At 41.9% G+C, this 14,145-nt stretch overlaps 3 protein-coding genes across 6 annotated transcripts in view; 1 reads left to right on the forward strand and 2 right to left on the reverse strand.

Moving 5' to 3' along the window:
- Positions 1-1,436, reverse strand: part of rad54b (RAD54 homolog B) — a 34,083-nt gene extending 32,647 nt beyond the window's left edge. Inside the window, exon 1 of one of the 2 annotated variants that reach the window (XM_061217551.1) lies at positions 1,314-1,436. In XM_061217551.1, the coding sequence (XP_061073535.1) occupies positions 1,314-1,375 (62 nt within the window). In that variant the 5' untranslated portion in view covers positions 1,376-1,436. Of the gene's footprint in view, positions 1-752; positions 774-1,313 lie in introns of those variants that run through there. The other variant, XM_061217557.1, reaches the window with a different exon arrangement.
- On the forward strand, positions 282-13,715 carry rnf41l (ring finger protein 41, like). Of its 3 annotated transcripts, none has more exons than XM_061217594.1 (8): positions 282-416; positions 4,515-4,726; positions 5,515-5,745; positions 6,941-7,080; positions 9,309-9,471; positions 11,386-11,506; positions 12,042-12,324; positions 12,654-13,715. In XM_061217594.1, the coding sequence occupies exons 3-7, from the start codon at positions 5,540-5,542 to the stop codon at positions 12,297-12,299; spliced, it is 888 nt and encodes a 295-aa protein (XP_061073578.1). In that variant the 5' UTR covers positions 282-416; positions 4,515-4,726; positions 5,515-5,539; the 3' UTR covers positions 12,300-12,324; positions 12,654-13,715. The 3 variants fall into 3 exon arrangements, with proteins under 3 accessions (XP_061073578.1, XP_061073563.1, XP_061073570.1); XM_061217579.1 differs by lacking the exon at positions 282-416 and adding an exon at positions 1,470-1,776; XM_061217586.1 differs by lacking the exon at positions 282-416 and adding an exon at positions 1,470-1,776 and having other exon boundaries at positions 12,657-13,715.
- Positions 13,452-14,145, reverse strand: part of virma (vir like m6A methyltransferase associated) — a 30,949-nt gene continuing 30,255 nt past the window's right edge. The window contains exon 25 of the mRNA XM_061217605.1: positions 13,452-14,129. Within this exon, the coding sequence (XP_061073589.1) occupies positions 14,050-14,129 (80 nt within the window). The 3' untranslated portion in view covers positions 13,452-14,049. The remainder of the gene's footprint in view (positions 14,130-14,145) is intronic.

A 14,145-nucleotide genomic window follows, 5' to 3' on the forward strand; every position in this document is an offset into this window, starting at 1 on the left:
CCTGGGGCGCAGTCATGGTTATGATCATAATCGGTGTCGAAATTAAGATTTTTTAAAAAGGTGTCTCAAATACCATATTCTAAAAGAAATACAATAAGAAAGACAATATGAACTAGGTGGCCAAATATACATCTTGGTTAATTAGTTTAATATTTTATTTTGGGAATGTTATTTTCCAGCTTGTGTTAAGAAAACGGGCATATAGCCTATTTAAGGCGTTAAAATCCAAACTATGTCCACGTGACATGTCAAAAATGTTACAGGTGATCAATGCTGAATCCCTTCACTGTGCAATCCGGTGCAGGATTCTTACACCTGGGGCACGTCCAATCCGAAAACGATTTGCTACGATTTCTGAGTTGAACAATAGATTTCCTCCCAAGGTGTGGGAGGAACGTTTTGCAACAGGTTTTGAGGTATGTTTGCTCCCGTTTGGTGTGAGTGTGTGTAGCCCGAATCAATAATGACGTAGGCCAATGATTTCCATTTACCGTCGTTAACCACATGAACTGCCCGGATTCTGCACTGACCCAAAGGCAGAAATACACCATTGGTAGCTTATCTACACAAGTTCTTCCAAATAACTTTTGTGAAGAGAAGATCATTTTCAGAGATAATTAGCCCTAACCAGCTCACTAATAACATTGCTAAAATTGTTTCACATCAATTCTCATGCAGAACAGGCTTTATTATATGACAATATGTTTTATTTTAATGCCATGCAGGGACAAATACTATGCGTTGCCTTTTACCATTTACGATGTGTGCCTCCTTGGGCGCTGATTTTGTTGTGTGACGTCAGACAACTACTTCTCGTGAAGTCGGGGTAGAAGGATTTACCCCGAGTTCAGAAGTAGGAATTCCGACTTTCCGAGGCTGAACGTGGCCTAGGTGCAACATTCTCTTTCCGTAATTTAGCTAACGTGGCTAGCTAGGTTGTAAACCTAAGCCTTATAAACTGCCCAGAGTACTCAGAATCACTTGCAAATCTGCCTAGGTTATGCTAATTTAATGATACTGAAAATTACAGCCAATAACCTCAGTAAATTAATATATTTAACTATACAATTTGTTGATCAGGTTATCTTGGCTGACACATAAATCAAATCAGATGTAACTAATTTAGCATAACACCTCTTTCGCACTACTCAACACTGAAGGAAACATGAGCAATTGTGGCTAACATCGTTCCACTGTTATTGCCGTTACTCACTACACGTGTTTGGTATGAACACAATGGAAAAACGGAATCTATCATCATTATTAAATATGAATATGAACCAAACCAGAGATACTTTGATTATAAAACATACCTGTAATATTGAAAGCCTTCTCGAGCTGTAACGTTAATCTCGTCGTGACTCGCGAGCCACATCAAGTCTCCCGCGAAAGCGGCGTAGCGCGCAACGTAACTTTCTATTGGCTAGCTGGCAGCTACGTCGCAAGAAGACTAAGTTTAACATGGCGATGTAAACAAACACTGTAACATAGCTAAAGCTAGCTTGCGTAACCGTAATATTTACAGGACCGAGTTTGTTATATGAGTGTTTCTGCAAGTTGCAGCTCTGAAAATAATTGTTTTAGTTTTTTAAAGTTTTCATTGTAAACCTGAATCAAATAAAACAGCTAACAGATGTCACAACATCTAAAAGGCTAACCTGTCACCCAAAACTTCGCGACTGTTTGTAGACGTTTACGGCATGTGGTGATGTCTGTTATTGGTATGATGAAGGTAAACACTGGACAGCTGGCATCGGGAAACTGGGACAGTAACGGGTGAGTGTGACGAACAACATCAATGACACACGAGCAAAACTTTCACTTTCTTTGAAAAAAAAAAAAAATCAAACATATAACGTTAAACCCATCTTAGATAGGTGACTTGCGATCTTTTCAAAACGATTCGCTAGTTTAAAGTTACTAGCTATGGGTTGCTACAAGCGCTTTCTACATAGCAAGTTCTCTAGAAGTTCGCTGCCTGCCAGACAGCGACTTTAGAAAGCTATTGTCACTAGCCTAACGTTAATACCTAAAATAAAATTATCAACGGGATTTTTAATTAGGTGTCTTGTCTACATGAAACCTGGTTATCATACTGCTGCCTTTAATATTTCATAGGCAGCTAAATATATTAAATAGCCGTGTAAAAGGTACCAAGCAGTATTAATGCATTGTGATTAGCAGTGGGTTCGGGTATTATAACTAGTAAAGGTGCTAGAGTCACCCAAGGTACAGGCGTTTGGTGCTGTTTGATTTCTGGGAAGTGAAAGTGTGGCTGTGAGGTTGCCAGCGAGTGCGTAATCCTATCAAACGTCGTAATCTCCTGTTAATCCATTCACATCCATAAGCAATGGAGACCATTAAGGATATTCGACCACACTTTGTGGTTATAAACATAGTAGCCTATCAATATGGCAAATTACACTTTCCATCAAGTAGTATATAATTTATTGAATAGCAGGCCATATTGTCAAAAATATAGAAAAGGTTACAATTATGGAAACTGACACAATAACCATGTGATATGCTTTTGTAGTATATTGTATATAAGTAGGCTAATTAGAACTCACTTGGTGTGCCTATGGATAACATGCTGCAGTATCTGTTTTGTGTCTATTGAAGTTAATAAGATCACTGAAATGGGCATTACACCTAGACTCCCTACACACTAAGGAGCTTTGTGTGTTCTCAGGTCACATAACAGATTTATTATGGCAATATACTGCAGAAAATGTAGGCAAAAGAAAAAATCTTCATGCAACACTAGAGACTAGGGACTGTAAGGCAAATGCAAGTATGAGTTGCCACACATTTCAGTTCAAAATGGTAAAGTGTAACATCTATTAAAATATATTTCTAGAAACTTCATATTTAATATATTTAAATAAACCATAACCTGTCAATAGCAGCATTTTCATCGTTATGACTTGCCCCACTCCGCACCACATACCAGGGGTCCTTTAAAACATTTTATTTTATGTTTTTTTTGTACAAATAAAAGGTATTTAAGGGGGATGTTGGGTGTCTTACACTGTTAAGAAGCTGTTCCGGTGCATGGAGAATGAAATGAACAAAAAACTGAAACTGGAAAACTGAAAAGGGGGCAAAATAATTTTCCCTGGCCAAATTCATCACAGTGTGCTCAGTGTGCTGGGCCATAAATCCCCCCACTTTAGAATGTTGCCTTGGTCTTTTTCCTTTGAATGGGTTGCCATGCAACAGGTATTATAAAGAATGTACCTCTGCTTGGTAACACTGGTGGTGCGTCCTCATTAAAACCCACTTGTGAAAGATTTAACTTGGGCTAGTGCTACTAAAGCAGAAGTGCAATTCAAATGTAAGCGATCCTTAGAGTGACTGCATTAAAATTTGGGAATTTTGTGGTTTTGTAGTTAGTAGATAACAATAACAACAATAAGTCAAATTAAAACTGTTTATTGAGTCTCTAGTTTTCAAGATATGGCTTTTAGTGTGATAGGAAATTGTGCCTTATTAGCTGCATACCTGATGGAGTTCCTGTAGTTTTTTTGTTTTTTTTCTCTCTCCAGTTCCAGTTGCTAGGCGGTGGCAATCTGCAATGCGGTCTCATATGACCAGGCTATTTTGAACATACCTTGGTGGTGTGCTTTTCCCAGAAGACTTGGCACGTTTGTGTGTCAATGCAAACACACAATATTACACCAAAGTATTACATGATAAATGGGTGGTAGCAGTACAATTACACACTGATCCATCTGATCTGACTGTCTTTTAAACACATTTGTGGCATTGTAGTTGTCAGTATTTCAGTCCCTTAATGCTTTATCCTAAGTATTGTTCTAGTAATCACTGAATGGAGCTAAGAAGCTAAAAATCAATAGCCATTTGAAAATGGAGCTCATGGAACTTTTGGGATTCATAAATTCCAGCTGCCTTTTAAAGTCCCTGAAAGAATAATACAAACATTAAGAGCAGCAATGGTGTCAGCTTCTTGTTGATTTTACTGTCTGAGTTCTGTTCTGGCTGATTCCCAGATCAGAATAAAGTGGCAGAGTACCAGTGGATGGTGCTGTTTAAAAGTGCACCAGACTCATTCTTTCTACTACCTTTCTGTTGGCTGGATTGCATCAGATCAGGCACAGGTGTCTTACAGCAAGTAGAGGTGGTGGCTCTCATGTCTAGTAGCCAGAGTGTGTGTGACTGATATGTAACCTACCAGTTAGAGGACCCTGGGGGGCAGGGAGTGAGTTGCAGGTGCAATGGTATAATCACCTCAAAAGAATATAGTCTACTGACTTGCTAAGATTCACACTTTTACAGTTAAAGAGTAATGATGTTGGCTTGATTGCATCAGATCAGGCACAGGTGTCTTGCAGCAAGTAGAGGTGGTGGCTCTCATGTCTAGTAGCCAGAGTGTGTGTGACTGATATGTAACCTACCAGTTAGAGGACCCTGGGGGGCAGGGAGTGAGGGTGGGGGGAGGGGAGGGGGGGTTCCCTTGTGAACACTGTCTCATTGTTTGCTTTGTCCAACAGCTGGCTGCCTGGGCCCTGACTTGCCGTCTCTAAGGAAACTCAACAGCTGATTGGACGTTGCTCACTGTCTGGCCGTGCAGGGCTGCAGTTGGAAGCTGGAGAGGCGGGTGAAGCGGATCAGTGAGAGGGGACAGCGGGAACTCCTGTCCTGGGGGAAGCACAGCCTGAGGTCAAAGAGGGAGAGGACGGTGGAACGGAGCCGCTTAAGTCAGGTACCAGGCTGCTTTTCATCTACAGAATTTGCTTTGGAACATTCACATCGTCGTGCCAGGTCATGCTTGTGCCTCACACAATTATACTTTTTATGTGGCCTGTATATGAGACTGATGTGTACTCTATGGTGCTTTTCGAAAAGTAAATCCTGCTGCAGGTTTGTCTCTGCATCTTTTTTTATTTATGCAAGGTCTCTTGCAAAGTTGCAAGACATGCAAGTTGACAAACAGTTAGCAAATTCAACCTGAGTTAAAATAGTGTGATATAAGGTAAATTGTGATACATCTGCATTAATAGGATGACTGTGCATTTATTCAAAGATTTTTCATTGGGTTCCATTGGCTTAGTCATAGCCACATGCTGCTATGAATCCACTTTTAGATTTTGTAGAAGCATTGCTGGTTAACTAGGATGCCATATGTCCATGGTTTTGAAGACTGCTCAAACAGAGAGGAGCACATATAACATATATCAGTTTATCACCACAGATTCTTTAGACTCATAAAATACTTGATTCCTGTGTTAAATGTTTTCTCTCTGTGACTTTAATACCTGAGCTTTATGTGCTGTGTTATAGAATTGAACATCCATTGCCATAGTATTATACTTGGTCATGGCTCTTAATGGATTTATGGATTCATGGATTCATGGTCTCAGTTGGATTGTTTCAGCTTGAATGATTGGTAGACACAGCTACCAACGGTTAATAATATGGAGCTGAGTATATGGTGAGTTTGTAGAATCTATGGTACCATAGAGTAATACCCTGTGTCCAACTCTGTTCCAGCGTATACGGGCCAGTGTTGGAGAGGATGGGCTATGACATTGAGCGCTTTGTGGGGTATGTGAATGAGGGGCTGCTATGCTGCGTGTGCCGGGATGTCCTGGAAGACCCCCTGCAGGCACCCTGTGAGCATGCCTTCTGCAGCTCCTGCATTCACGGCTGGCTCGTGCACCACCATAACTGCCCCGAGGACCGCCAATTACTGGACATCACCCTGCTCCGACCTCTGTTCAGGTAACTGTGCTGTCAGGAAGTCACATCCCCCAAGTCCTTCTTCAGGCAACTACAGTAAGTGCATCGCCCCCTCAGGTAGCTAACAGGATGTCACCCTGTTTAAACCCTTCTTCGGGTAAGTGCACAGTCAGAAAGACTTCTGTTTAATCCCTCTTCAGGTGATTATAGTCGGAAAGTCACCTCCTTTTGTAAATCTGTCTTCAGGCTACTATAGTCAGTATATTGTCCTCCTCTGACCCCGAATCAGATATCAATACAGCCAGGAAGACCTCTTTGCATTCTGCTATTGCTCTTTATTTCTTTTCTGCACTGCAAAAAAATAATAATAATTCAGTCTCAACCAGTATTTTAGTCGTATATCTACATTTAAAATCCTATTTCTAAGACTTTTTTTTGCTAAATGAGGCCATTGGGGTAAGAAAATTTCACTTGTCGAGTAAACTTAAAACAAGCTAATATTCTCTACTTGAAAGGGGAAAAAAAGACTCATTACATGAGACTAAAATTGCTTGAAGGCAACATGCGGTGCTCACATTACATATTATGTGTTTCCATTATAGGGGAGGGTATATACTGAAGTGAATTACCTTATTCAGGGGAGGAAATGCAGGCTTCCACTGTTATGGAAACTGAACTTTTGAGTGATGAGCCCAGCTCCGGGCCACCATGCCACTGGACGGACTCAAGCAACTCCCAGTTTGAGCCACAGAGGCTAAGACCCCTTTTTGGGTAAACTTAGTCTGATTTGAGCCAGGCGGCATGGATGGTGCAGTGGGTAGCACTGCCGCCTCACAGCAAGGAGGTCCTGGGTTCGAATCCCCGTTGGCCAGGGCCTCTCTGTGGGGAGTTTGCATGTTCTCCCCGTGTCTGCGTGGGTTTCCTCCGGGTACTCCGGTTTCCTCCCACAGTCCAAAGACATGCAGGTTAGGCTGATTGGAGAGTCTAAATTGCCCATAGGTATGAGTGTATGAGTGTATGAGTGTGTGAGTGAATAAATGGTGTGTGTGCCCTGCGATAGACTGGCGACCTGTCCAGGGTGTATTCCTGCCTTTCACCCAATGTATGCTGGGATAGGCTCCAGCCCCCCTGCGACCCTGATCAGGATAAGTGGGTTCAGATAATGGATGGATGGATGATTTGAGCCAGGCAAAGCCCTGGTCTGACCCCTGACCTTTGACCTGTGTCCTGGCTGCAGGTACATGAGGAATGACCTGAGCCGGCTGCAGATCCGGTGCCGGAACAGAGACCAGGGCTGTGAGATGGTGTGCTCGCTGGAGTCTGTGGACAGACACGAGAGGGAGTGCGAGTACGGGCTGGTGGCCTGCACCAACACAGGTATGAGGCCCAATTGCACACACCACAACCAGGCATGAACGAATTTACATGTACACATGATTACATGTACTCACCAGCATTTTTTACTCCTGGATCTTACCTATATATGCAGTTTCATGTGAAAAGGTAGACATCACCATCCTTTACTGTCTACTTCAAATTAGAGTTAAGTATTGTGGGGGATCTGGTTGTGATGCTCCCCTGAGTATCTGATTACCTAGCCTCTGTCAGTACAAGACATATCTTTGAAACATCCTAGATTTAAAATGTTTAAATATATAAAAATGTATTTCCTGATATATAAATGTAGGTGTTCTTTTTCTTTGGATGTCTAAGTATGCCGTATTTCTTAAGTTCTATAAGTTCTGAAGTCTATATATTTGACTGCGTAATTCATAACAGTCTTAGTAAATCATATATATATATATATATATATATATATACACATAATGATTATATAATTATATATATATATATATATATATATTTATTTTATTTATTTATTTATTTATTTATTTATAAATGTATTTGTCGGTATCGGCAACCAGAAAGATAGAGCTAATGTTTTTGCGTTGCAACTGTTCCCTTAGTAAATCTGGCCCTCAGTGTTTCTTGTGGCTTGACTTCATGGCCACTTAAAATTATTTGAATAATTTTAAGGACTAATAACACTTTCTAAATCATTTCCCTTCACAAGAAGAACAAGACAAGGTTGCCCTTTATTTCCATTACTATCCTCATTGACAATGGAACCATTGGCACAAAAAATGAGACAGAACTAAGTGATTAAAGGAATAGAATTAGGGAAAAACTAAAATCTATTTGCAGATTACCTTTTTCTTTATTTACGAAATAGCCAAACAAGTCTCCCAGTGCTTATGTAAATTTTTAATTCATATTGAAAGTTTCAGGATATAAAATCAATAAGGAGAAGACTGAAATTATGCCAATAAATCAGGATTTGTCTTACAAAATTAATGTGTTTAAGGATTATAAATGTCAAAAAAGTTTGTGTTATGTGGAACTATGAAGGAATAAACAATTTTTTTTACAGAGCTTTAAGTGCTTAATGATCAGTAACAATTCATGGAAGTCTCATCTCTCCTCACTCGCAAAGTGAACACAATAGAATACAACAACTCTTGACATATAAACTCCCACAGCTGACGTCTGAGTGGCCACCTGCCTCCTGACTGACTCAAATTGTCTAAGAACCAGTGGGCTAAGCCACCCAGGTCATTTTCCCCTCAATTCTTTATGAGGGTCCCTGAGGACCAGGGACCAGTGGAGTGTAGAGCTCCCCTACCCAAGAGGGGAACACCTGGCCAATGGGACTGGAGCCGCAGGGGGTCGGTTCACCTCCCCTTCAGCAGAAGTGGTGCACATTACAGCACACGGCGCACATTTAATTTTTAGGTGATCCTTTGAAAGGGAACAAATGTTGAGTTAAATGTAAAATGTTCCTGTCACATTTGTGCATCACATTTTCTTGCAAGTAGGAATGGGGAGTTTAATAAAAAGATTTGTGCGTGACCTCTGTTTCCTTGCCAGGTGGAGAGTACCTCTGTTATCGATGTGGTATGTAGATTTCCCAGAGTGCTCAGGGTTCAGATTGCTGGAATGCAGAGTGCTGTGGGGTGGTGTGCTACTTTGTCAAAGTCTTCCTTGCAGTTTGTAGAAATAGGGAGGAGTGTCACCTACTGTATTATAGCACTTATCGTGGTAGTAGTTTGTTATCAAGGCCTCCTTGCCTATGATATATTAACGACTGGTTCTGTGGCCCCTTCTTCCTCCCCAAAAGCTGTTATTGCTGTACACTTTAAATAGTGATATTTCCACCATTTAATAATAACAACACAGACATTAAAAGGGAACACAGTGTTATCAGTATATGAAGTTGAAGTTGGTGGCTTTTTGGGGCACTGGATAGCTGTAGGCATGAAACTCTTGGCAAAGCACCCTGTCTTGCAACTGAGACAATGAAACTTCCCACTGGATGGGAGTTTTATTATCATGTTTAGAAAGGAGGGAAAGAATGAGGATGTATAGTGTTAAATACATAGGTGTGTCCTTTTAACATTCCATTCTCTGTCCTTGCCCAACCCTGGTCGCATTCAGTTATGGTTGATTTCAATAAAGAGTGTGTGTGTGTGTGTGTGTGTGTGTGTGTGTGTGTGTGTGTGTGAATGATTAATATCCTCTTAGTTGTGTCCCTCTCTCTCTTTCAGGATGTCCTATGCAAGTGGAGCGGCGCACCCTGGAGGCCCACCTGTCCGTGTGCGAGTTCCGGAGCCGCGAATGTCCCAACGGCTGCGGCTACACCATCCTCAGCTGCGACGACACCCAGCACAGCTGCGTGGCTGAGCTGCGCACGGAGCTGGAGCTCCTTCGGTACGCGCTGCCATTACGGAGTGTAGACCCCCTCCCTTCCTCTCTCCTCCCCTCCCCTCCCCTCCCCGAGCCCTGATCCTGCCCCACAATCTGCACAGAACCATTACATTTGGACCCCTGATTCTAATCCTAACTGCACTTATGATCCCATTCATTTTAAGTTGCTAAAAATGGATAAAAGATTCTTATTTATTCTACACCTGGGAGCTGAGATGAGATCCTTTTGTATTTAAGCGTGATTCCATGGCTTGATGAATATTTAGATCTCCAGTGCTTATAATTTGGGCTGATCTAACAATTATTTTCAAGGCAGTAAATACCATGTTATTGTAAAGTAGGTGAGGATCGTAAGATCTGAAGATCTGCGGTTTTGTTCTCTCCGTGTCTCTCACGCGATTTGTCCTCTTGGTGGAAGAAGTGGGGCGCAGATCAGTTTCACCCCGAGGCTGGAAAGGCAAGCCATTGAGAAATGGTGGGAAAGTTGTGAGAATGGGATTTTAACAAAAACGTAGGTTCTGGCTCTGATTAAACCCTGCCCCAGACCTTGGGCATGGTGTCTAGCTGCCAGTGTGTCTGTTTCTGCTTTTGGCAGAACTCTTCATACCTCGGGCTGTCATTCTTAAAAGCCGATGGGCCAATCCACTCCAACTCCAGGAGGTTTCACCACAACACCTCTTGAACTTTTGTCTTTTTCTGTGTGTTGGTAAACAATTATGAGATATAGAATTCATGAGCTTCTTACTCAATTTCATTTTCCGGGGAAGAGCCATTAACATTTTGCCGGATGTCACGATGAAAAACATGTCATGGCACAAAATGTGATATTCAGAGGTTGATAGCTTTGAAAAGAAATCTTTGTAAATGGCTATGTGGAGATAATATTGTATGTATAATTCACATCTCACCTCAGAAAACATGCATCTACTTTTGGAGATATTTGGACCAATTTTGGAGGTCATATCTCCAAAAGTAAACATACTTTTAGTGTCATTTTATTTATTTGTAATTGAGAGTCATCTGAGGGCACTTTGTCATTGTGTAAAGGTAAACACATTACCCGGAAACCAGGGTCAGATACATCCATCCATCCATCCATTATCTTAACCCGCTTATCCTGAACAGGGTTGCAGGGGGGCTGGAGCCTATCCCAGCATACATTGGGCGAAAGGCAGGAATACACCCTGGACAGGTCGCCAGTCCATCGCAGGGCACACACACCATTCACTCACACACTCACACCTATGGGCAATTTAGACTCTCCAATCAGCCTAACCTGCATGTCTTTGGACTGGGTCAGATACATCCTTAATCAACTTCCCTTTTTTTTTCTTTTTTTTTAAAGAAAGAAAGAATTAGCTTTGGGACTCAGTGGGTTTTGTTTATACAACACTTCCAACTATCCTAACTTCATACATCTTTACATACTTGTAAAACCACAATTATATAAAATGGAAGAGTCCGATTGCAGTTACCAGTATAGTCACTGTAGACTATTCCACCTTTTAAACAGTATGTAATCTAGTATGGCAGCACTATCCATTGTAATTTCTCATTTTCAAAAACGTTCATGCGTCCTAGTTAGACTGAAGTTTATTATTTACCACTGGTTTTTTTTTTTTTTTTTTCATTGCAAGTGCTCTGAATTCCTGCTTGCAGTCTAACTGTTGAAGACGCCTCACTGAAGTGCGCTGTGACTAGACCAGGGGAAACGTGACATTTCATTCATCCTTTTCAGAACCTGGAATTTCCTCCTGAAGACAGTACAGCACATTAAAGCAGTGTAGGCAGTCAGGGGAGCGGAATAGTGTGTCAGCGTTAGTGTGTGGCGATTCGGGTCTGTAGGAACGGAGCGCGATAATGACCTAAAGGAGGAGTGCAGGGTGAGCATGTTTTGAGTCAGGCCCTGTGTTGCAGGTCTGAGATGATCTGTAAGGTGGAGGAGGTGAGGCATGAGATGGAGTCCAGGCTGGACTCCCAGAGGAGGCACATGGTGCAGAAGGAGAGCCTGCTGAAGAATGAGGTGGAGGAGCTCAAGGTAAGGGCTGGCTGGTCGCTGGGGTTGTCGATTCTGTTGATTCTGAAAGGACTCTCTGCAGCAGGGATCACTTGCTTGATACACAGCTTAAATAGTAGTTGTGATTGGTGTCTGACTTTGGGTTGCAGCAGTGGCAGCATGACTGCAGTTAAGTGTGGTGAATGTGTGTGTAATTAACCAACATACCTGAAAAACAGTACGATTGGTTCAAATCGGGGAGTGATAAAACACGATGGCTCAATCCACGTGTTGGTATACTCAAAAGTGTGTGGATGTTCGATATGGTCAAAGATAAAGCCGCACAAGAAATTTCCTAGATCAGTGCTCCTTAACCCTGACCATGGAGAGCAACAAGTCTGCTAAATTATGTTGTTTTTCCAACCAGTTTAAACCCAAGAAACCAGGAGGCGTTATTAACCGCCTTGTCAGCGGCTGTAATTAACCGATGAAACGCTTAGTCACTAATGAAAGGCAGCAGAGCCGTTGGGTCTCCGGGACCAGATGGACGGTGTGGGGTAACGGGACGTGTGCGCAGGGCCAGCTGTCGCGGGTGATGTCGGACGTGCGCGCGCTCATGGGAGCGGAGCGTCTGCACAGGCAGGAGTTGGAGCAGGCGGAGCTGGAGAAGAGGGAGCTGCTGGAGCTGCTGAAGAGCCTGCAGAAGGAGGGCCGAGCCCCGCCGACACCCCCCCCGCACCCCGTCGTCACCGACGGTCTCCGCAAGGCCGGCAGCGCCCGCAGCCTCGCCCTGGACTGCATCAAGAGGAAGTCCCGTGAGGTCACCGTCATCTGACGCTGCCAAACCCCTCCTCTACGCGGTAAATACCATGCATTCGATTGCCTTATGGCTTGGATTCAATTGTCATGTTATGGCCATACCTTTGATTTAGGAAAGAATTGTCAGTTTATAGTTGGTCAGTCACTAGAATTATGTTATTTTGGGTAAAAACTAAGGCTTTAAATATATAGTAACGTGAACTCACCGTGTTCCAAACACCAAGTCAGATGGAGAACACTAGCGTTTGTAGCAGTCCTCTATTAGCTATACACACAATACAGGCCATTCACTGGTGAATGTGGTGTGTCTGTATAATCCAAGGCAAATTAGTCTTCATTTAAAGTAATGACATTTCTTTTGCATTCCAAGAAGTTTCCGGTGGACCTGAGAGAGCAGATGAAGATTAGATTCCAAATCCTGGGAGAAGTATGTCCCGAAACTGCCATTTCAATCACCTGCCATCACTGCCATTTGAATACAAAACTTCTCTGACACTCATTATACACTCTTTGCATTGGTTACATTCCAGTATCCTTTAGTTTTAGTGCATTGATCATTTTGTTGATATAATCAGCAAGACATTATTGTGACAATGCAGGGGAAATCTACGGTCTGCACACATTTTTGTGATGAAATCAATTTTTAAAATATATATCCTTCATTAGGTAGTCTTATGTCCTGATTTCAGTATTTCTAATCCTTTTTAGTTGAATGCTTTAGATTTTTTTGGATGTTGTTAGCGGTTTGCATTCTCTTAGCTGAAAACCTTTCAGTTATTTTTTACCAGTAGACTTTTAAAAAACCATAGTCAGGGATAAAAACCAATGCGTTTAATAACTTATGCAATGTGTAAGGTAATGCGATGCAAAATACGAACCTTAAAATATAATTTGTGGATAAAAATTGTGCATCTAACCATTTTTTTAATGTAGAGGAAAACTGTTGCATGATTGCTCTTCTTTTCATTTATATGTGGCATTTAAAGTTAAATTGATAGCACATATTTAAACAGGACATTTCTTGTGCCTAGTCAGAGGTCTTAGCATATGGTTAATACCACTCATGGTACTTTTTTGTACCACAAACTTACCCGAGAGTACCTTAGAATTCAGCAAATGTATTCATACACCAGTTAGTATCTGGCAGCATGGACTATTCCATACATACATACATCTGGAATATAGTTCACATATATGTGATTGAGTGATTATGAAAAACCAAATTCAAAGGTTTTCAGAGGAAACAAAATTCATGGTTTTACAAAGCCACTATTTAGTGTTGTGTCAATCTTTTGTACCAACAGGTTTTCACTTTGCACTTTTAAAATAAGTATATATTTTTGTCTACACGTGTTTTAAGATGAGTAAATGAATCCGATTGATTGTCATATTTGCAGTTTAATGTTGACTGAATAAACTGAACCACACCCAATTTCTCCTCTCGTTTTTACTAAATTGAGCTCAATTTTAGGAAGTCGTTTAAAGTTCTCCACCATGCAGTTATTCTCAAATTAAAATATTCAAAGTAGTCCTACTTACATATTTTTATTGAAATGTCAACACATTAAAAAAAAAAAAAAAAAAAAAAAAACACAACAGAAAGCATTTGCCATGGGAAAGCACGGGTAGCAGGTCTGAAACTCTCCAGACAGCTTACTGAATTTGTTATTGGTCCTTTAGTGCCACTGTTCCTTTCAGGACGGGGGCTGGTTGCTGGCGGCAGTAGTCCGTTGGCCGTGTCCATAGCTCAGTCCTTCCAGGTGGCTCTACCTGGTGAAGGAGCGTACGTGCCGCCCCCGGCCGCCCCCGCTCCCCCCGCTGCTGAACTTCCCTCTGGAGCCTCCACCTCCGGCTCCTCCCCC

This window comes from Conger conger, chromosome 1 (assembly GCF_963514075.1).
Source record: "Conger conger chromosome 1, fConCon1.1, whole genome shotgun sequence".
NCBI classification, from domain to species: domain Eukaryota; kingdom Metazoa; phylum Chordata; class Actinopteri; order Anguilliformes; family Congridae; genus Conger; species Conger conger.